At 42.2% G+C, this 21197-nt stretch overlaps 2 protein-coding genes across 11 annotated transcripts in view; one reads left to right on the top strand and one right to left on the bottom strand.

Moving 5' to 3' along the window:
* The first annotated feature begins 342 nt into the window (after nucleotides 1–342).
* On the top strand, nucleotides 343–10229 carry LOC127005051 (uncharacterized). Its single transcript, XM_050873512.1, has 5 exons — nucleotides 343–555; nucleotides 2999–4061; nucleotides 5615–5765; nucleotides 6089–6262; nucleotides 7974–10229. Exons 1-5 carry the CDS (start codon nucleotides 468–470, stop codon nucleotides 8148–8150), a joined length of 1653 nt encoding a protein of 550 aa, XP_050729469.1. The 5' UTR covers nucleotides 343–467; the 3' UTR covers nucleotides 8151–10229.
* Nucleotides 10230–11204: 975 nt separating this feature from the next.
* The window catches only part of LOC127005049 (transcription factor CP2-like), an 86849-nt gene continuing 76856 nt past the window's right edge, over nucleotides 11205–21197 (bottom strand). For 5 of the 10 annotated variants that reach the window (XM_050873504.1, XM_050873506.1, XM_050873502.1 and 2 more), the window contains 8 exons: nucleotides 19370–19441; nucleotides 19130–19204; nucleotides 17734–17844; nucleotides 16823–16935; nucleotides 16421–16523; nucleotides 16024–16220; nucleotides 13808–14027; nucleotides 11205–13388 (listed from right to left, as the gene is read on the bottom strand). In XM_050873504.1, coding sequence (XP_050729461.1) covers nucleotides 13251–13388; nucleotides 13808–14027; nucleotides 16024–16220; nucleotides 16421–16523; nucleotides 16823–16935; nucleotides 17734–17844; nucleotides 19130–19204; nucleotides 19370–19441 — 1029 coding nt within the window. In that variant the 3' untranslated portion in view covers nucleotides 11205–13250. The remainder of the gene's footprint in view (nucleotides 13389–13807; nucleotides 14028–16023; nucleotides 16221–16420; nucleotides 16524–16822; nucleotides 16936–17733; nucleotides 17845–19129; nucleotides 19205–19369; nucleotides 19442–21197) is intronic. The other 5 variants (XM_050873507.1, XM_050873509.1, XM_050873510.1 and 2 more) reach the window with 2 other exon arrangements.

Genomic DNA, 21197 nt, shown 5'->3' with positions numbered 1-21197 from the left:
CACAAACCCAACACTTTACCATAAAATACAGTATAAAAACAAGATATAAAAATAGACAAATAAACCAAACTGAGGGAATAAGAAAAAAAATCCTTCAAAAATTTGTAACCCATTCTTGGTGGGAAACTAAAAACAAAGACAGAAAAAAGGTGATTAAAGGACACAGAAGGAAGCCAGAAAACCAAGATATAAGAAACCAAAAAGAGCTAATACAGAGGTGAGAAGAAGAGGAGGAGGAGGAAGGCGAGACTCCGAGCAGCGTTACCAGATTGTCGTACTAGGCATACTTTTTTCGTCTGCTTGAGGCTTAAAACTGTCTAGCCTACACTAATAACGATATAAATTTACAGTTAGAGTTCAGATGGTTAATTATCGATGTTTTTCTGCAATTTTTATGGGTTAAACACAGGAAAATACGATGTTCTGAGTACGATAATCTGGTAACGCTGGGCGGGAGGGAGACAAACATGGCGGCGGGCGGGCGTGAACGCGTCTCCTGCACCTACGTCCACACCAGCCCCTCCATGCACCCCCCGAGCCTCACCGCCAGGACAGGTAACTATTCCATCAACTCACCTCACCTACTAACTCCCTGGGTCTAATTACAGGTGTTTAAGGCGGGAAGACCATGCCGGGAGGGTTCGGGCGCTTTTTTTCTGGCTTGGCGGGAAGCGAGGGGAAGGATTTTTTTGCATTTTTGAAGCTCCTGACGATAATTTGTGTTTTGGCCTATTCTATCTTAGGTTCTATGCTCCAAGTCATTCGGGATGGGATAGGCACACCTGTAATTCCGTTTTTAAGATTATTTATGAGGTATTCAAACGGGAGGCGAGTGAGTAAGGATTTGTCTGTATTTTTAAGCCGCCGACGATAATTTATGTGTTTTGGCTTATTCTAACTAAGGTTCTTTGCTCTTAGTGGTAGTATTCTTGTGTTTGCCCATACTCACCCCTCGCAACCAAAATTGGATAGGGGGCCATTGAGACTTCGGGAATGCGGCGGGAAACGAGTTAGAGTTTTTGGTATTTTTTAAGCTCATGACTATCATTTATGTGTTTTGGCCTATTCTAACTAAGGTTCTATGCTCCTAGTTGCTGGGGATTGGATAGACACACCTGTAATCCCGTTTTTTAATAGTTTATGAGGTATTCTAGAAGTCCTTTGTTAGGTGCATAGTTTGGCGGGAAGCGAATAAGAATTTTTTGTATTTTTGAAACTCCTGACGATAATTTCTGTGCTTTGACCTATTCTAATTAAGGTTCTATGCTCCTGGTCGCTGGGGATGGGATAGACACCTGTAATTCCGTTTTTATGATTGTTTATGAGGTATTCTAGAAGTCCTCCCCCTCCAGATGCCCATGGTTGTGTAGTCTTTAATTACCCTATACCATCAGTTAGTTGTTTAGGTAGTTTGTGTGTGTGGGGGGTTGTGCCAGTTCTACAGTCCAGTACAGCAAATTAGTACGCTCCCTAACCAAACACAAAATACAACGAAAATTCCTTGTATAGTGTTTGGAAATTGATATAAAAGAGAGGACATTTTAGGAAACCACACAGGAAATCTCTTTAGTATCTGGTATTGAGTAGAAAATAACGGATCATTGTGAATATGGTTTGGTTTGGGCGCTGGCAATGACTGCGTGTTGAACTGTCGAACTGGCCCTAAGAATTGGTAATAGAGGATTATGATCATTCAAATCTATTGTGTTTTACAGGAGCTTAGTGGGCTTTTTTTATTTTTTTATTTTTTTTTTTATTTCTGCCCATGAGGTGCTTCCATTACTGTAAAAACTGTGTTGAGGTTTCTCTGTGTGCTGTTTTGGTTTCTACATAAAATTGTGAAAAATTACATGCATTACATTACATCCTATCAGTAACTTTTGAGGGACCTAATACTTATAACAGTAAGTGTCGAGCATCGCAGGAAATTGACATAACTTTCTGCATTAAACTCAAAATGATGAGCTTAAGAGATTTTTTGTGTGTGCTGATTTGCATTTTACTCAAAATTTTGAAAAATACTTTTAAGAGACTTTTAAGAGACCTAAAACTAAGTGTATAATAATGTAGTAGAGATCAACATAATTTTCTGCATTTAATCTAAAAACATGTCCTAGAGGTTTTGTTGTGTTTTGACTTGTTTTCTTGATTTAAAAATTGTGAGAAATACCTGTTAGCAATCAGTCTGAGGGACTTAAAACTAAGCAGTGAGCAGCAAAGGAGCTATTGCAGTCACACAACTTTCTGCATTAATATCGAAATATATGTGATGTGTTGTAGAGATTTTATTGTATGTTGATTGATTTTACTCTCAAGATTGTAGAAAATGACCCAATCAAAAACTTTGGAAGGACCCCAAACAAAACGGCGAGCATTATAGGAAAGACTGGCACATTTTTCTTTAATAATCTCATACATGTGTTCAATAGATTTTATTGTTTGTTGATTCAATTTTTGTACACAGCACTGTAGAAAATTAACTGATCAAAAATTTTGATTATTAGGGAAGACATTTATTTATATGTGAAATTAAACCCTTATATGCCATAATGAAGATTGAGAGTAGGTGTTAATATTGAAAACTAACTTGGATAAGATGTAATCCCAATGTATGTGCCTTTATCCACCTAGTTTCATTATTTTGAGCTGTTTCAAATTAGATGATCTTGCTTTGTTGTTATGTAAGACTAACTAAAACTGAACAGATACTTATACTTTAGTAACAGCATGCCTCTATTGCGACTGTTACCTTTTTCCCTCATTTTATCTTCTCACTCTTATTTATTATTTATTTTTATCTTTAACCTGACCTCTGCCAACTAAAGATATTTTTTTATATAATTGAGCATATTTCCATTGCAACTATTCCCCTTTTTCCATATTTACTTATTTTTTATTATATTTATCATTTTTATTTATTTATTTATTTATTTTTTACTTATTTATTTTCAACATTGACCTGACTCTTGCCATTTTGCTTTCCTCACATTTTTCCCAGGGTCTTGTATGCATAAAACTGGTGAAGACGAGGCAAAGATTCCCCCGAACAACATGAGCAAGAGTGTCGGTGGAGACATGCCAGACACACTTGCCTCCTCCACACCTTTCACTGGGGACATGGCATACAGGTCCACTTGTCCCTGTTACCTGTATGGGATGTGTCCGCTGCTGCCAGTGTCTGAGGGCTGGGACGGGATGGCGTCACAGGAGGGGAAGATGGAGGAGGAGATGGGTCATCCATTGGACATGTATCAGTATTCACCATCTAGTTACCTCACTTATAATTTTCCCAGTCCTGCTCCTCTTGGTAATCTTCATCCTACTGCCATGCCTGCTAATCCTGCTGTTCCTATCATCACACCCTCGCCTTCCCTCATCGTCGTCAGTCCGTCACCCCCTTCGTCCTCCTCACCACCACCCATCAAAGTCCCCAAAGGAGAAGAAGAAGGACAAGATGCACTCAATACAATGCTAAATGGCATAGAAAATATACAGAATAGGAGTGGTGGGTATCCCTTACGGACACCACACCCCATGCTATCACCAACGATGAACACGCCCCTCAATCACATCCCTAATGGCACATCCCCTCAGCTGTTCACAGAGGAGAGTAAACTTGGTATGTTCGGGGCTGATGGCTGCTGGTACTCACTGGCCAGCATGCAGAATATGAACGGAACAGATCACCTCAACCAGCACCCCCACCTCCCTGCACCTCCCCTTGCCTCCACTCTTCAGAAACCCTCACCCTTCTACCCTTACTTTCCCTCCTCCAATCATGCTGCCCTCCTCTCTACACCATCACATTCCTTCCGTGATCCGGCTGCATACATTCCACCGGTTTCCACATTTGGCTCCCTTGCTACGTCTTCCCCTTCCTCGTCCTCCTCCCTCTCGTTCTACTCCACCCCGCCCTTCAGTCACGGCTCCCCCCCCAATGGGCTGAGCGAGCCAGGGCAGAATGGGGTCCTCTATTACAACTGCTATCAGCACCTCAATATCCCCACGGATGTCTTCGGAAAGCCTCGACTCATCTCCTCAGTCAGGAAGGAAGGACAGCTGTGAGTGTTGTGAGCTAAGTGTGTTGTTACAGGAATGGAGTCAAGTTTGGAGTGTGGTCCTGTCTTTTGAGGCTTGTGTTTGTGTGTGTCTGGTTTATAGTTATTTATTTAGATTTTTATTGATTTTTTTTCATGGTCTCTGTTTGTGTGTTTCAATGAGAGTTGCATTGTGTGTGTCTTCTCTCTTTAACCCGGTAGCAGCGACGGGCCAAATTTGTGGCTTTACCGTGTAGCAGTGACATGCCAAATTTGTGCCATGATATAAACCCCCCAAAATAGATGTTGCATAAACTGATCACAAATGCTTTGATATATATTATGAAATGGTTTGTGTGAGTGATGAGTTTTTCTCATTTTTCTCGCTTAGAGGGACCATTAAGAAACATGATCCCCGCTGCTACCGGGTTAAAATGTTACGAAACTGTGTGTGTTTGTTATTTAAGACGTATATTTTCCCTTCCCTTTTCTGAGAGTATGTGTATACCCCAGTGAATGATAGAGGAAAGAAAGGCAAGATTGAGATGAAATTTTAAATAAAGTTGAAAGCAAATGTAGGCAAGGGTTAATAAATGATATTTGAAAGGGTAAGGGAGCTGACCATAGATTTTTCAAAGCCACACAGTTATGGCAGAGAGCACAACAATGCAAGATGAGGTTGGGGAAGTGAAGTTAAAGGAAGTGATTTAACTTAAATACTAAGAGGTGGTTTTATTGTGAATTGTGATTGGGGTAATTTTTACTCCTCAGAGCACATGAGAAATTGATCTACTCAGGGGGATATATCTTTTCCCAACAATCGACCTGAGCTTTGAATGAGGGTCCCCGAGAAAGGGTACCCAAGGGCTTAATGCCTTTTGAGTCTTTATCTGCGTTTTGGCTCGTTACACTATGTAGGTATGGGAGCAAGGAGGCAGAGAGCAGTTAGGGACAGACAGATATAATTGGTGTCCTGGGGAGTTAGGAAAGGAAAAAGTGTGTGCATGGGATGTAGCACAGCAACCAAATGTGTGATGAAAATAAGCCATGCAAGAGGTTTATGTTGTGCCAAGATGGGATGGAGAAAGTAATGAAGAGTGTGGCATAGATCAATATAAAAGCAGAGACACAGTGGTGTGGTTCAATGGATGAAGTGCAGCTCTCTGACATGGGTTGATATTATGATGAGAATGAATGAGGATGACAAAGTGAAGAATGCATGAGGGCTAAATTGAAGGAGAGGGTGTTGAGGGGAGATCACCCATGAAATGAATGGATAAGTATTGGAGAGTCAGCTAAGGGATTGAATGTGCTGAGAGGGAGTGCCAGAATATACAAAGTTGATGTTTCTGCTCTAGTCAATCCTTTGAGGAAAGTTCCTGTGAAATGACAGGACATTGAAGATATAAATAAAGAGTATCCACCCTCTGAGACAGTCCAGTGGAGTAAGCATCATAGTAGATATGTTGATAAAATAGCTATTTTCTGTCACCCAAACCACACACACACACACACACACACACACACACACACACACACACACACACACACACACACACACACACACACACACACAGGTCATTGGAGGAGTTGTGGACGGATCACATGAGTGTCCTGTTCAAGCATCTGCCTGACGAGTGGGTGTTGGCGGCTGCCCAGGCTGACCACAAGTTTAGCTCCTCCTGGTACTTCTTCCGGGACCTGGCGAAGGTGCGCTTCTACTGCAAGGTGAGTTAACAACCAGTTCTTGGGTGAAGGTTGGAGGGGACTGTGGTTGTCTAGGGCTGGGTTGTGATATGATCTAAACAGAACTTCATATACTAATTTATTATGGGTTAGACTTAGCACACATCTTTATCTTTTTACCTTTTCTACTTCACCTTAATCCCTAATGGGGTCATCCACTCATATATGTTGCCACAAGTAACTTCTGTCTTCTGTATCCTGTTCCCCAAGACCCAAAGTGCCTCATGTTTCATTCACTTCCATCTTTCCATCCTGCCCCTGTCAATTTCTCTCACCGCCTTCGCTCTGTCCCTCCCGTCCCTCAGACCTGCAACGACGGGTGGACCAGCATGTACGGGGTGGTGGTGTTCCACTACCGCTGGAATAAGCGCTCCATGCAGGGCCAGATATTCTACAAGGTGGCCGGGCAGAAATGCGGTGGCACTTGCAAGGCTGAGGGCTTTGAGCTACCCCTGTGGTACCCGGAGGAGGCACAGAAGGTGAGACAGTGGAGAGTGTTATGCAGATTTATATTTTAATACGTGTTAACTAGGGATGGGCAAGTACCGTTAATTTGAGTACCGGTAGTACCGGTACCGGTACCCAAAGGAGTATTTTTTATCTTAATGACTTCTGATGAAATTCCCAAATAAATTTCCTGTAAAGAAAACTCTCTCTCTCTCTCTCTCTCTCTCTCTCTCTCTGAATGAAGTGAATATTTATTTTTTCGATAAAAAAATAGCATGTATAGATATTATGGAAGTACTCGATCATAGTCTAATAACAATAACAATATATATTAGCAACCTAAAAAAAGAATCGGACATGAAGAATTATCCAGTAACTCCAATAAATAAATCAAATAATAAAATAATGAAAACGGGAGCTGTGATGGAAATGAAAAGCAGGACAAAATGGTGGAAACTTGGGGAGAAGGTCAGCGAGGCCGTGACTCAGCAGCGAGCACAACATTCAAGGTCGTTTTGAAGCCGCAGTTAAAGGCGGCTGCCTTACGATTGGCTAAGAGTTCTGGAAACACACTTGTGATTTGCTGGGAGTCCAATGATGTCATCGCCGGCGCTCACCTTATCAGCGGCCTCACTGCCTTAAGGCGGTGTCACACTGGCTGTTTACCTCCAACCGTTGGGGCTACAGGCAATAGCCGTACGCCCAACTGGGAGTGAGTTGTCGGTTGTCCGTAAGCTGGTGTCGGACTGGGCCTTTTTCCTCCCACCGCATTGGCGGCAGCTAGGGCAACCAGCAACTTCAACTTTTCTGGGTGTGTGATCACACTCGGCCAAGGTCGGTTGCCCGTACCCACATCCACAACATAAACAAAGCACTTGATTTTTATTTCCCTGTATCGACATGGCGTTGTCTGCTAGAGTAAGGGTTGTCCTGGCTTGTGCTGCCATTACCCAAGTTATGGACTTGTTGCAGCAGTTAACCTGGTAGCAGCGACGGGGCAAATTTGTGGCTTCACCGTGTAGCAGCAACGGGCCAAATTTGTGCCATGATATAAACCCCCCAAAATAGATGATACATAATCTGATCACAAATGCTTGGATATATATTATGAAATGGTTTGTGTGAGGGGTGATTTTTTCTCATTTTTCTCGCTTGGGGGGACCATTAAGAAACATGATTCCCGCTGCTACCGGGTTAAATGGAAGGAAGAAGCGGTTGTGAGTGTGGCGTGCCCATGGTTCCTATGTGCCAGAAGTTTTCATTGTCACCACTGAGCGTGCGCGGCCAACTCACTCATCTAGACTCCGACTGCATAAACACGTAGATCGAGTAATAACACACAAGACAAGACAAGAAGCCTGAAATGAACCACTCAGCGAATGACCAGTGTTGTATAGTTCTCCAGACTGAAATTGAGAGAATTCGTAACATAACTGATCATGGCTATTAATTAGTGTTTGTACTCAAAGATAAATTGTGTGTGATGAATGTTCAGTGAGTTGGAATTGTGATACTATAGCGAAAATATCAGACTTGAAAACGGAACAAATGGATATTCGTGATATTATTCACTATGATGTTTGAGAATAAGTGCATCGAAGATTATTATTGAGGCTAACATTGTAATTGTTGACGGCCCTCGTAGAGTGCTGCATCAGTGGCGGAGCAGGGCCTGAAACCTCATCAATGGTAAACCTTTCTGTGTTCAAATCCCTGATGCTCTCCATCCTTTCTCTCTCTCAGGTGATCACCAACCTCTACTACAAGATTGCCGCACAGTACTACAACCTGGTAACTCCGCAGTACATCAAGACGAGGCGGTTTGGTAGGCCGGCAACGCACCACAACCGTAACCTGTGCGAAGGGTGTGTCCAGGGCATGTGCAAGATGGATCCCGGGGCCTCGGACATCCAGCAGTGAGTGGGTGGACGGCGGCAGTATGGGTGGTAGCGTTGGTTGTTTGGGTCTTTGTGATTCAATAGGGGGTTTTAAGTTGCATGTCTAGAGGATATATACACCAGTGTTTTTATTTTGGGTTTATATTTTTTATGTACTAATTTTATCCTTAGTTTTTCCACAAGATGCATTTTGGTGGTTTCTTTTACCCCCACAGTAGTTTATCTTTTTGTAAGGATTTTGGTCGGGTGCTGTTTTCTGTGCTCCCTGCCTCCTGAATTTGCATGTACATGGCTGGCTCTGTGTAGGATGTATAGCATGACCACGGCGGTGCAAGCCTCGTTGCGGCAAGCTTCTGCTTCAGTGTGAGTTTGGCTTTTAACTTTTACTTGCTGTACCTTCCTTCAGTGTTATCAATGCATGGACTCATATAATGGATGTCAGCTGGCTTGCATTGCTGTTGTTATTGAGCCATTGTGGCTGCAGAAACATTTTTCATATTTCAGATTGTAATTTAAGTAAATCCACTAATGTTTGGGGCTGTTCAAAAATTACGTAGCGCCTAAGGGTGGATGATGGTGAACTGTTATGAGTGTGACAGTTGGGGGAGGGGTGCAGCAGCTATGTGTATTTTAAATAACATACAGATTTTTCCTGTGGAAATTCAGTAAATGGCTAAAGAACATTTTCATTTTCAATTTCTCGGAGATTCTTTAATATCATAAAATTATTTAGAAAAATTTGCTTATATCATTACATTTGAAAAAAAAGAAAAAGGACATCTAATAATTGGGAAAGGGGGCAAGGTACCAGCTGGTGTTACATTATTTTCTAGGGGGTCTGGTATTGTTTCAAGGCGTGACAAAGGGGGAGGGGGATTAAAAATTCTATAAAAAGCATTATGTAATTTTTGAATGGCTTCAAATGATTCATCATATGAAATTATATTAGTTTGCACATTACTACAGTGAAAAAATTTTCAAATTAATTTTATGCCCCGATTAATGAAATTTCTTGCACAATTGATAATTATTTAGGTATAAGCTGTTCATCTAAAATTAATATAATATACTGAAAGTCTTCTCATAAAAAAATATTTTGCATGCCATGTTTTATGAGGAAAAGAAAATAAATTTTTATTCACAATTTTTTAATATTTTAGCACTTTCTGAAAGAATGTATTAAGATTAGAGGATATGTTGATTTAGATCTTTATAAAAGTATCTGTTCTCAAACTTGCTCCAGTCGTGTTGAATCCAAAGGTATGTGAGCAATGCACCGCCTCGTGTGTTGGCGTAGGGGCTGAGTTTTGGGATTTTCTGCTGCTGTAATTTATCCTTTTTAGTTGCTTTAGAATTTTCTTAAGTTAACATTTTTGTTATAAAGATGATTTGAGCAAAGTTCACTGAAGTTTTGCAATTACAAATAATACAAATATTAGTTTACTTCATGAAATTTTTTGCCAAGCACAATGCATGTTACACAACAATGAGTAATTTGATACTTCAGTGGCTTTGAAGACCATATATTGTTTTTATAACTGTTCTATTTTTGAATTTGCATGAGTTTTGTATTTTGAGCTGTGCATGTATGTGGCTTTGTAGCTGTGGCTGGTCCTCACCCAATAAAGCCACTTTCTCATGTTCAAGTGTATGTTTTGTCAGTGACATTGAAATGTACAATACCTGAATGAAGTACAAATTACAAAGTACAAAATGCTTGAATATTCAGTTAGGAAATGTTTAAGCAGGATTGTTATGAATATTAATGCTACAAGTTAATTTTGTTTCAAGATAATATAGTTTCAAGGAAAGTACATTATTCTTGTTCTTTGTGATGTAGGGTAGCACCTAACACCACCCAGCAAGACAAGGTCCTCTTGGCATTTTGTTTATTGTTTGCCGTTTGTCTCAACCACCTCCATGCAAAATAAAGTGCATGGTGGCAGTGTAACACAAGAATTCAGTTGATGGTTGACCAACACTAGTTCTTATGTTGATAAATTATTCTACGTAGTTGTGGTAGAGTTACCTGGTGATGCCAGGCAGCACAACAGTAGGTCTCGGCAAAGATACTAAGAACGGAAATAGTAGACAAAAGAAATTGTATCTTTTCTTTAATTCATTATCAGATGTAATGAGAAGTGTTAAATTTGTGTTAAGGATCTTCACTTTGTTTATTTGTTGATGTGGTTTCTTAGCAAACAGGAATAATAAAAAAAAAAAATAATGACAGTTGGGAAAGTTAATATTAACCCAAACTGTGCTGTAATTCTTGTAATGTAGAAATTATTCAGTAGTGGACATGTCTGTACATTCACACCAATCTTGCCCTGCCATCCTAGGCTATGACAATTCCTCTTGACATTTTGCCAGGCAATTAAGTTTTTGGTTCCTGCAATTTGCTACACCATCTAATTCTACTCAGTCTTATCCTTTGTTGCATCTGCTATTGCCATACATTTCATAGACCATTTGCTACATCCAGCTAATTAAGGGGGCAGCAGTATTCATAGCCAAGGATGCCTTATGATGTTTTGGTATGTTGACTTAACAAAAGGCTGTAATGTCTGCTTGCCTTAAGCCTGTTCACTACTAGTCTATTGTTCAGCACAATCTCAGGACTGGACAGCTAGGGTTACATGGCCTGGCCAGGATGGAGAGAACATAACCTGTCCCACCAAGAATTTGGTGCAAGTGGCGATGACTCCTGGCCTTCCCATCCTGACTGGTGAGTACCGCCACAGTAGTATCACGTTACTTTATGCAGTGAGACTCTAGTATTGCATTATAGAGTTGAAGGTAGTGACTTGTTCATTAAATCACTATGATCCCCTCCAATACCATGCTCGTGGGAGTTACAGGGGGCTGTTTAGATGAGGGCAGGAATCTAGTGTAAGGCATGAGCTCTTTGTAGCCAAGCCCCTTGTCATAAGGTCCAGCCCTTAGCCCAACTAATTTTGCAAGGCCATATACTTTCAATTTTCTGTATTTACATTTTTGTGTAATATTCAATCCTTATTCAGCAGCATAATTTAATTCCACAAATTAATGTTAGGCATCATACAAGACATGAAAAATTTAATGGGGACATTTTATTAATACAAAACTGCAATTATCTTTTTACTGATTATTATGGTTTGCACTGTTTACAAAATTTTCCTTAGAGATAAATTAATATTGATTGTATACAGGTTTACCCACTTGTAATTATATAGCCATTACTGTAACAAAAAAATAGTTTTGCCCAACTTAGAAATTTTAACCTGCTCATTGTAATAACTACTACTTGATGCCGCAGCCAGCAGGTTAAAGGTTTTAGACAAGCACTAACCCTTTGAGAATGCTAGACAAATTTACCATAATTAAATGCCATTAACTTTAGGAAAAACAAGTTTTCTACTACTGAGTCTGGCCAGTAGCATCACATTACATTCTTCACTTATACACCTAACCTGAAATGGCAAGATGATGGCAGGTATCAGACCAGTGTTGCAAGGTACATACTTCAGCATGAGACTTAACACACACCACACTGTGCTGGTGCTGTACAGACTCACGGTTCTGCTCTCCATAAGGCACCGAGGGCTGAGGGCACCACTTGCCCCTCCTTACGTACAGGCAATGTGTTTGTAAAAGAAAACTGTGGGAATGCAGAACTAAAGAAATATGACATTGTCAACATATGCTGGCAGTATCAGGTCCTGTCAGTTATTGTCTCTTAGGTTTGTGGTGACCAGCAGCAGCTGTGGCATCACATGACGAGTATTTCATAATCTGCCCTTACACATTAGCATACAGTTAAATTACAAGGTTACTCAATTATTGCAAAAATAATTACAGTGGTTAACCTGACGCCCATAATTATACGTATTTTGTACGTTTTTTCACTACCCAAAACATGTAAAAGTCACCTGGACTTTCACTGTGATCGTAATATTACATTAGTAAAGAATTATAATATATCTCCGTCTTTTTAAAAGTGATGTGCTTGTGTTTGTGAGATGCCAGATGAAAATTCACCAATTCCGTGTGGAGCACGAGTCACTTTGAGCAGGTCAGTACAGCTTCACTACCTACTGTGAGGAAGCCCCTTTGTGCACAAAACTCTACACCACAAGAATCATGACTTGTGTTAATTTTAAATGGTTCACAAATTTTCCAAGGATATGACAAGTATCCATATACTTTGGTACGTATGTTCATGATCTAAAAGCCATTGACATGAGTATTAGCTCCTTCAGTACAGTCTGGAAGATGCTTTTGTATGTTGGCAATGTTAATTTTGTTACCATACCAAAATATTTGTTTACTGTATAACAATGAAACCTGCTGCAGCTTGAGTACAGTGTTATTGGTGAGGGTGCTCTGGAGACTCCATGGCCTTCTTAGGCAGTGGTGACTTTGCTTTACCTACAGTAAAGTGGCTTGTGTTGTCCTGCATTTACTACTGCACATACTAACACATTAGTCCTGTCATGCCTCTTGACCTAAACATGAACACTGAGGATATTTTCAAGCCTCTTGGTGCTCATGATCAATACATCATCATGGCACGCCGCCAAACAGCCTCATCTTGCCTCACTGTCACGCCCAACCAACAGTACTTCAGCTATTGAGTGAATGACCAATTGCAAATCAGCAAGTTTCACTACAAAAATACAAAATAAATGGTGTAAAAATAAACCTCAAGCTAACACTCTGTCTTTGTCTCTGTTTCAATCTCTCGGTGACACGACAACAACAACGATAACAACGAGCAACAAACAGGATGCACATATGTCAGGTCCCACAAGTGACTGCGGGGAGGGGCAGAGGCGGCACAGGGCCAACCACGGCACACACACGCACAGGCCACACAAGTAAGTCCCTGCACCAACATAGAGCACGGTGGTCTGGGAGGAATTGATGGGAAGAAAGGGAGTGAAGTGGAGGTGAGGGGGGCATGAAGTACGCAGTTTGAGCAGCTAGTACATTTGCTTCTCTCAGTTTATTGTTAAGATTATACCTTAAGATAGTCACTAACTTTACTGGGTGATGGGGGAGACGGGGTCAGGGTGGGGCTTTTGACAAGGGGAGGTGGAGGAGTGGGAGGGGGAGGGGAGGAGGGGTGGAGAGGCCTGTACTACGATTGTGGCCCAGGGGAGGTGGAAGTGTTGGTCTTGTTGTTGATGACACGGATGAGTAGCCGGTACCTCTCCCGGGCACTGTCCTGCAGCACCTCAATGGAGAGTGTTGTTTCCTCAGCCATATTCTGCACGACCTGCGGACAACACACAAATGTCACATTGGAGAAAGAAACCAGTCACTACCAGACAACTTTTGTCTTAACCTCCCCTCTGGATTTGCTGCCAATTAATTTGTCATTTTATGATCTTGACAGATACAAATTATCAAATCCATTACATAATGATCTCATAGTTAGAGGAGTTTTAGCCAATGGAATAATTAGTGCCTGAGGAGAGAATGAAGGTGGTGGTGTGGGTTGGGGGGAGTTTCACTTTCTTAATTAAAATGGATTTGGGGAAGTGTGGCCGGGATAAGAATCTCTTTCCCTCAAAATACATTAGAGTCTTGAAGTGTCTTGGTTAGCTGACTAGATTCTAGAAATGTCAGTGAAGTGATAAAATATGTAGGATGTCATGAAATATATCTATGCTTAACAGTTGCCAACCTACTCACCTCATCAGTCACCAGGATGTGGATGCCGGAGGGGCCCTGGAGGTATACATCGTGGATACGGTCAATGGAGATATGGAGCAGCGTGCACAGCTTCTGGGTGAACTCCTGGCAGCTGAGGTTCTCTAGGTAGACGGCGTGGTACAGCTGCTCGTGCTCCATGCAGACATAGACGGTGAGGCGTGGCGTCACCTTCCTGGGGAGAAAAGTGTGGGTCTGCTGACTGGGGAGGAACAGCAACCCAGGACACATCGTTCAAGCTATGCAGGGCTGGACTCAGGTGAGTAAAGCAATGTGCTGTGACTAGCCTCCTGCCAGTACTAGAAGCTTGATTTTGGTGCTATAGGGAGGAGTAATTGTTCCCTGCACAATCTAGGATGACTATCTAAGGACTGACTTAAGAAGGGACCATAGGGCACAAAACAAAACAAGCAGTGCACTCGTCCCAGTCAGTCAATTTTTTGCCCATGTACTGTCAAAAGTTTAATTATTTACTTTGACATGCATTACTTTTATCACTGGTGGTCAGCCCAAGCCCGTCATGGCGCAGGCAATTTTTATAGTGGTGCCAGTTATGGTTAGTTCATGCTGCCCCCCAGAACTCATTTTTTATTCACTTGGACGGTTTCTTCTCGAGTCCGGGTTGATGGGTGGTATTCAGGAAAGCATGTGGGTAGTCTTACGCCACTCGGCGGTGACTGAAAAATCCCAGGTGGTAGTGTGGGGATTCGAATCGACGTTGTCCACCATTTTCTTTTTTAAGTCCACTATTTTCTTTTTTAAGTGACGAATTGTTTCTTGATGTGACGAGAACCCACACTGGCAGACCAAAGGTGTATATTAACCAAACAGGTTCAGTGGACACAGCCACCATCTTCAGTACAATCACACCCTGCCCTATGTCATTGGTTACAAAAGCTGTGATGCAGCCCTTTTCATAAACCAAACATAATGTCGTAAAAGAACTAAAAACGCACATTAGCATTAGCAGAAATTGTCTATTTGCAGGTACCTGTGCCCCCTAATCCCTAAGAATAAGGGGGACAGGTATATACTACAATATGGTGCTGGTCCAGACCAAGTCTTGGTCTTTGTTGTCTGGGGTGGGCTATGTTGCTGGGAGATGAAGTCTGACATAATGGCATTCGGCAAACAAAAAATTGCCCTAGAAAAATGGCGTAGTCGAATATGACAAGTTAAAATGACGCTAAGTTGGGTATAACAGTAGTTTGGGGAGGCGGTGGCTGAGTGGTTAGCGTGCCGGCGCCACGTCTGGGAGATGCAGGAGGGATGCGGGTTCGAATCCTGGCTGCCACACAGCTGGGATTTTTCAGTCACCGCCGAGTGGCCTAAGACTACCCACATGCTGGCCTGAAGACCACGTATTAACCCAGACTCTAGATTACCTCTCCAAAGAGAGGCTCAAAGATGAGCTCCGGGGGGGCAGTATGAGCCAAAACAAGATGGCACCACTATAAAACACTCACCTGTGCCACAACGGGCTGGGCCGACCATCAGGCCCCACAAGTGAATAAGCCTAACGGTGCAATAGGCTGCGATGTAAAAAAAAAAAGAGAAAGAAAAGACTTCTTGAAGATGTGAAAGATGGTGACATTGTCCACTGAAAGTGTTTGGTAAACATACATTTATAATATGCCAGTGTGTTTTTTATCTAAGTCAGTGTGATTACCCTTCTTCTGCTTCTTGCTCCAATGTTGCACCACTATAAAAAAACATTATGCACTTTTGAGCAAATAGAAAATCAGACTGGCACTGGCACCATAACTCTCCCTGGATATACAGACTAGTGTAAATTTTGATTTCTCCAGGGGAACTTTGGGCCAGGCTGTGACACCAGTGGCCAAGAGCTTTATAAAAGCAATGCTTTGCTTTGCACTCCCTCACTGCATTAAAACTGAACTGTTAACTCTTTTAAGTTTTAAAGTATTGTATTCATGAATTTATTAAGATAAAAATTAAGTGGTTTAGTATGCTTTTGAAAAGAAAAATGAGTATTGCTAATTTAAAAAAAAGTAATTAAAATGAATTTTGGTACTAAATTCCACGTATAATTGAAACTTTGTTAAATGAGTATGTGTTAAACAAGGGAGATCAACATTTTCCAAGTGAATATAACTTCGTTCATTAACTTTTTCCTAATGCAACATTTTCACATGTCACAGCATTATGCTTCCCCTTAAACAATGAGTTGCACCTACTTGGCATGCAGTGCGTAGAAGAGCCGCAGTCCATCAGCAATGCCACACATCTCTATGAGGTCCGAGCGTGAGAGGCGCAGGATGTCGGTGCCGGTGAAGTTGGCAAACATCTTGTGGTACCTGTTGAAGCGGTTGGCCATCAGCCAGGCGGAGGTGTGGGCGGTGCTGCTGCCAGAGTGTAGCGGCACACCAAAGAACTGAAGACAGCAGGGAAGAGAAATAAAGTTTAAAAGATGACCATGAGGATGATGGCTATCCTGTAAAATATTTATCCAAATTTAGATTTAGAAGGATACTTTAAGTGGCTAAAAAATAATGTTAGGAGTGAGGGAGGTCATGGAAACAGTGCTGGGGTGGATGGGGATGATTTGTAAGGGAAGAGTGGAGGAGCACTCACTGGGCTGCACATATCCTCATCTCCCTCGAAGGCTCCAATTTGTTGGTGCTGCAGGCCATTCTCAACACACTTGGGTGTGTCCACAGAAGACGCTTCACTTTTCCTGCCAGGCAGAGACAAGGAACTCATTAACACAATTAGGGGTTCAGGTTCACTCATTAAAATTTGAGGTGTATCTTGATCCATTACATATTTAGAGGTGACAATTTAAGTCTGAAAATAGTCTTGGACCTTCAACAGTTGTAAGGAAATCACTGAGAGGAGCAGGATGTAAGAAGGGAAAGGTTTTAGGTGGAGTGTGAGGGTTTATGGCTCATTACTCAGACTGAACTCTGCAGACTGGACAAAGAATATGTGTAGTACAAGCATCAGGCATGATGAACTTAACCCATGAGCACTCACATATCGATGGGGGGACTGTTGCCACGGACAGAAAGACCCATGACCCCTGAGGTGGCAGCCATGACTGGGGATGAGGACTCAGGTACTGGGACATACACTACCTCAGGAGACAGCTGCAATGGCAAGAAACAAAAGTGGTCATGTTTATGTGTGTGTGTGGGGAACTACTAGTTTTGAAAGTGTTACGATACACCATAGATTACAAAGTGGAATAGAGGCTGTTCAATGTGAGCCTCAGGCTTGTTAAGGCCCATCCAGACGATCGAGCAATGCCCTCGAGCACAGGCGAGCAGTCTGCCTGTTTTTCAGCGGTTTTCAGCAGGCACAAGCGGTAAGCCCATCAATGGGCAGACCGCTCGCCTGTGCTCGAGGGCACTGCTCGATCATGTGGACGGGCCTTTAAATCCTGAAGTCAACCTGATGTATGGGTTATGTTTTTTGCAGTTCCAATAAAATGGGCAGAGGCACTGGTTGTCTTCTTCCTCCCTGTAACCAGTCCTCGCTATGCCATCTGGCTGCACTATTCAGAGATGTGCCTAACACTGGCCTGTCAGGGCTGGGATTAGGTTCAACTTGCAATATGGCACTATCTCAAATTTTCTTTTGATATTTTGTTACAAAATAAGACAGAACAACAAGAACATTATCATCCTCCTTGGAAGCAGATGATAAATTCAAACCTATGAGTAACTAATTCACGTGTATTAAATACTTTCTCTCCATTTTGGGGGATTATAAATGGGTGCATTGTTAAAATATGAGAACAATGGTTACAGTATTGGAGGATGAAACATCTGTACACCTATGTTTATTGACTGATAACATCTTATTGAAACACAGGCTTTTCAAAGTCAACAGCTCATATAAATATAATGTAAAATTCATTAGAAATATTCTTTAACGTTCCATACCTCTGTCAGGATGGTGCACTCGCAAGACGGCTGGTACTTCTCCTGCTCCGAGGGCGAGCGCTTCATTATCTTCTCTCTGTCCTGCTTGTGCTTGCGGTCTGCTCCTTTCAGCTGCACAAAAGGAGTGAGGTTAGTGGTTTCTTGGTATAAGTGAGGGAGACAGCCAAGACTTGGCAAAAAGGGAAGAGGCTGTGCACAGTGGATGATGTAGAAAAAAGTGGAAATAAAATAATGGGAACTGAGAGCAACAGACTATACGAATGATGAAATAAAAGGGATGTATTTGGGATGCCTAACTTGCTTGGACAGGCGTGAACTAGCAGTTATAGAGGAACCTAATTGTGTGTGTAGTGGTGAGGACACTTGAGGTCTGAAGCATCTCTGGTGTGGCTCATAACACAGGCAAGTCTCACCATGAAGTTATCCGATACTGAGTTGGCTTCTTTATGGTGGTGTGCTGTGTCTCATTATGGCAATGATCTGCTGCTTCAAACACTTTCATCTTATCTTTCTAAACTTTTGTGACAGTTATCAAAAGCACCTAAGAAGCATACTGACATACTGTAATAGGGTACTTCTCCAGACCATGGTTTTCACTGCAATGTCCATTTTACCAACCAGCGACTGCTCCGAGAGACTGAACCAAGACCTAATAGTACCTGCTAGTCCTGCTAAATGGGCATGTGGCTCGCTTCCTGGAAGTCGATCTTGCTCATCGGCCGAGTATGTAAGGGACAACCCTGAGTGGAGGAGACCAAGTGGGCGCCCGCAAAGCTCATGGCTGAAGCAAGCTCATTGATCCTGCCGAGAATTGTTCGGAATGGAAAGGGTGTCCACTTACTGGGCTGCTAATACCCCAAAGGAATGGAGTGGGCAGGTGGGCACAGCGACGCACCCCCTGAGTGTGTGTAAGTGTGTGCCCTTCATTTTGTTGATGACGAATCCACAAGACACAATAAAATAACAAAGTCACTTTACCATCCTACAAACTGGGAGCTTTTGCTGACTGCCCTACTAAAGGGTGTTGCCCTTACCAAACCTTGTACACTGCAGGTTTATGAGGCATGGGGCTTTTGTGCCACTAGATTAATGCAAGAAACAAATAATAGCTCACCTCATGGTAATCCTCCATAACCTTTCAGTTTTCTACTCTACAACCTCCACCTCCCTCATCAATGAAAGAAAACTTGAGAGAATGGTGTAAAAACAAAGCTTTACATACCTCTTAGCATGACTAAGCCTAGTAATATATACACATATCTTCACTTCATGAACTAAAACCAATATAGTCATTAATACTACCAAAAACAATAACAAAATGCACAATAAAGATCCAAAAAATAACTTTTAACTTTATGACAAGCAACACAGCCGCACACTGGCCACATCCACCCACCTTGAACACCTTGATCTGGCATGCACACACGTACAGACGCTCCATGCCAGAGCTGGTCTGCGAGTAGGTTTCAACCTGGTGGGGAGGGAAGAAAGAACATCACCTTGCATCAACGAGACAATCAACAGGATAAGCCAAAGAGATATAACCACACCATTTTATTTAACTTGGTCAATTAGCCACATATTTCCTCATAAGTGCATAGCATAGAAGTCGGGTAAGTATGTGTAGGTGACTGACCTGAATGCGGAAGGGCACACCTTTCTCTCCACCGTGTTTCTTGGGAGTGAACTCTGTGCTGATGCAGTTCACCTGGAAGGGAGGAGACTGATTACCACCAATAACAACAACAAGGGGAGAGGAATGATGGAGATGTATTCCTAGCAACATAATCAGGCTTTCATCCTGAGCCTACAGTATTTTTTTTGGTTTCATTCAAACTATGAAGCCTCACTAGAAAGGAAGAGAGAAGGAACATCATTCATAGAAGAGTGAAAAGAAAGATATAAATAAAACACTTTCAAATACAGTAATCCCTCGTCTATCGCAGGGGTTAGGTTCCAGAACCCCCCGCGATAGGTGAAAATCCGCGAAGTAGCGACCTTATATTTTTTTTAATTATTTATATATATTTTAAGGCTTTATAAACCCTCCCCACACTCCTATTGACCTTTCCCACTTTCTTATAAACACTTCCTACAACGTTTCGCTGTTACAGCGCGGTCCTAATAAATGATACTATAATTTTTGTTTCAACTTTCGACATTTGCTTCGTAAATACGAACTTCGCGCAGGAATTAGTTTGGCGTGGCGGAAGAATACTCAAATGAGCGTAGCTCACTTCCTTTATATCACAATTAGGTAAATACAGAAGGGGAAAGGGAGGAGAGGAACAGAGTAAATCATGAAAAAAAATACCGATAGAGGATGTAAGAAGGGAGAACAAGGAAAAGTAGTGGAGGAAACAGAGAGAGATAAGGAGGATGAAAACAAGGAGAAGGGTGTGGGGACGGAGGGACAGTGGGGAGAGTCATGTCAGGTCTTGAGGGAGAGTTATAGCAGGTCAGGACTTCAGTCAGGACATGGCCTGACTCTCACTTCTGCCCCTCCCTCCCCACACCCTTTCCATTTCACCTTCTGTGTGTGTGTGTGTGTGTGTGTTTACTAGTTGTAAACACACACACACACACACACACACAGAAGCGGAAATGATAAGGGTGTGGGGATGAAGTGGCAGAAGGGAGACTCAGGTCAGGGCTTTGGTCAGGACATGCATGACCTGACTCACTTCTGTCCCTCCCTCCACACACCCTTCCCATTTCCCCTTCTGTGTGTGTGTGTGTGCGTGCGTGCGTGCGTGTGAGTGAGTGTTCATATAATCTAATGGGGAAGGAGAAAGGGAGGAAGAGCAATAGAGTGAGAGATAAGACTAAAGATAAGAGAGTGTGAGAAAAGAGGAAACAAGGGAAATGAGTAGAGGAAATGGGATGGGAAAAGAAGAGAGAAGTAGGGAGGGTCAGGTGAAGGTGAGGAAAGAGGGGGAGAGAAAGGGTGTGAGTGGTTGACCGGCGGTGTCGAAAAATGTCGGCGGTCGACCGGCGGTCAGCTGCCGACACCCACGGCAGACCGGCGGTAGACCGCAAGTGAACACCTGTGTCTGACCTGGGGATTAGCAAGGGAGGAAGGAGGAAGACGAGGAGGAACAGGTAGGAGCGAGGGATGAAGATGAGAGAAAGGAAGAAGAGGAATGGGTTAATGGGAGAAAAAAAAAAAAAAAAAAAAATATATATATATATATATATATATATATATATATATATATATATATATATATATATATATATATATATATATATATATATATATATATATATGGGGGGCTCCACCCACACAGCTCTTCTGGACAGAGTAGAGGCTAAGGCTCTTCGTCTCATCAGCTCTCCTCCTACTGATAGTCTTCTACCTCTTAAATTCCGCCGCGATGTTGCCTCTCTATCTTCTATCGATATTTCCACGCTGACTGCTCTTCTGAACTTGCTAACTGCATGCCTCCCCCCCTCCCGTGGCC

This window comes from Eriocheir sinensis, chromosome 29, assembly GCF_024679095.1.
Source record: "Eriocheir sinensis breed Jianghai 21 chromosome 29, ASM2467909v1, whole genome shotgun sequence".
NCBI classification, from domain to species: domain Eukaryota; kingdom Metazoa; phylum Arthropoda; class Malacostraca; order Decapoda; family Varunidae; genus Eriocheir; species Eriocheir sinensis.
Note: the sequence above shows the minus strand (reverse complement) of the source record. Positions and strands in the feature narration are given on the sequence as shown.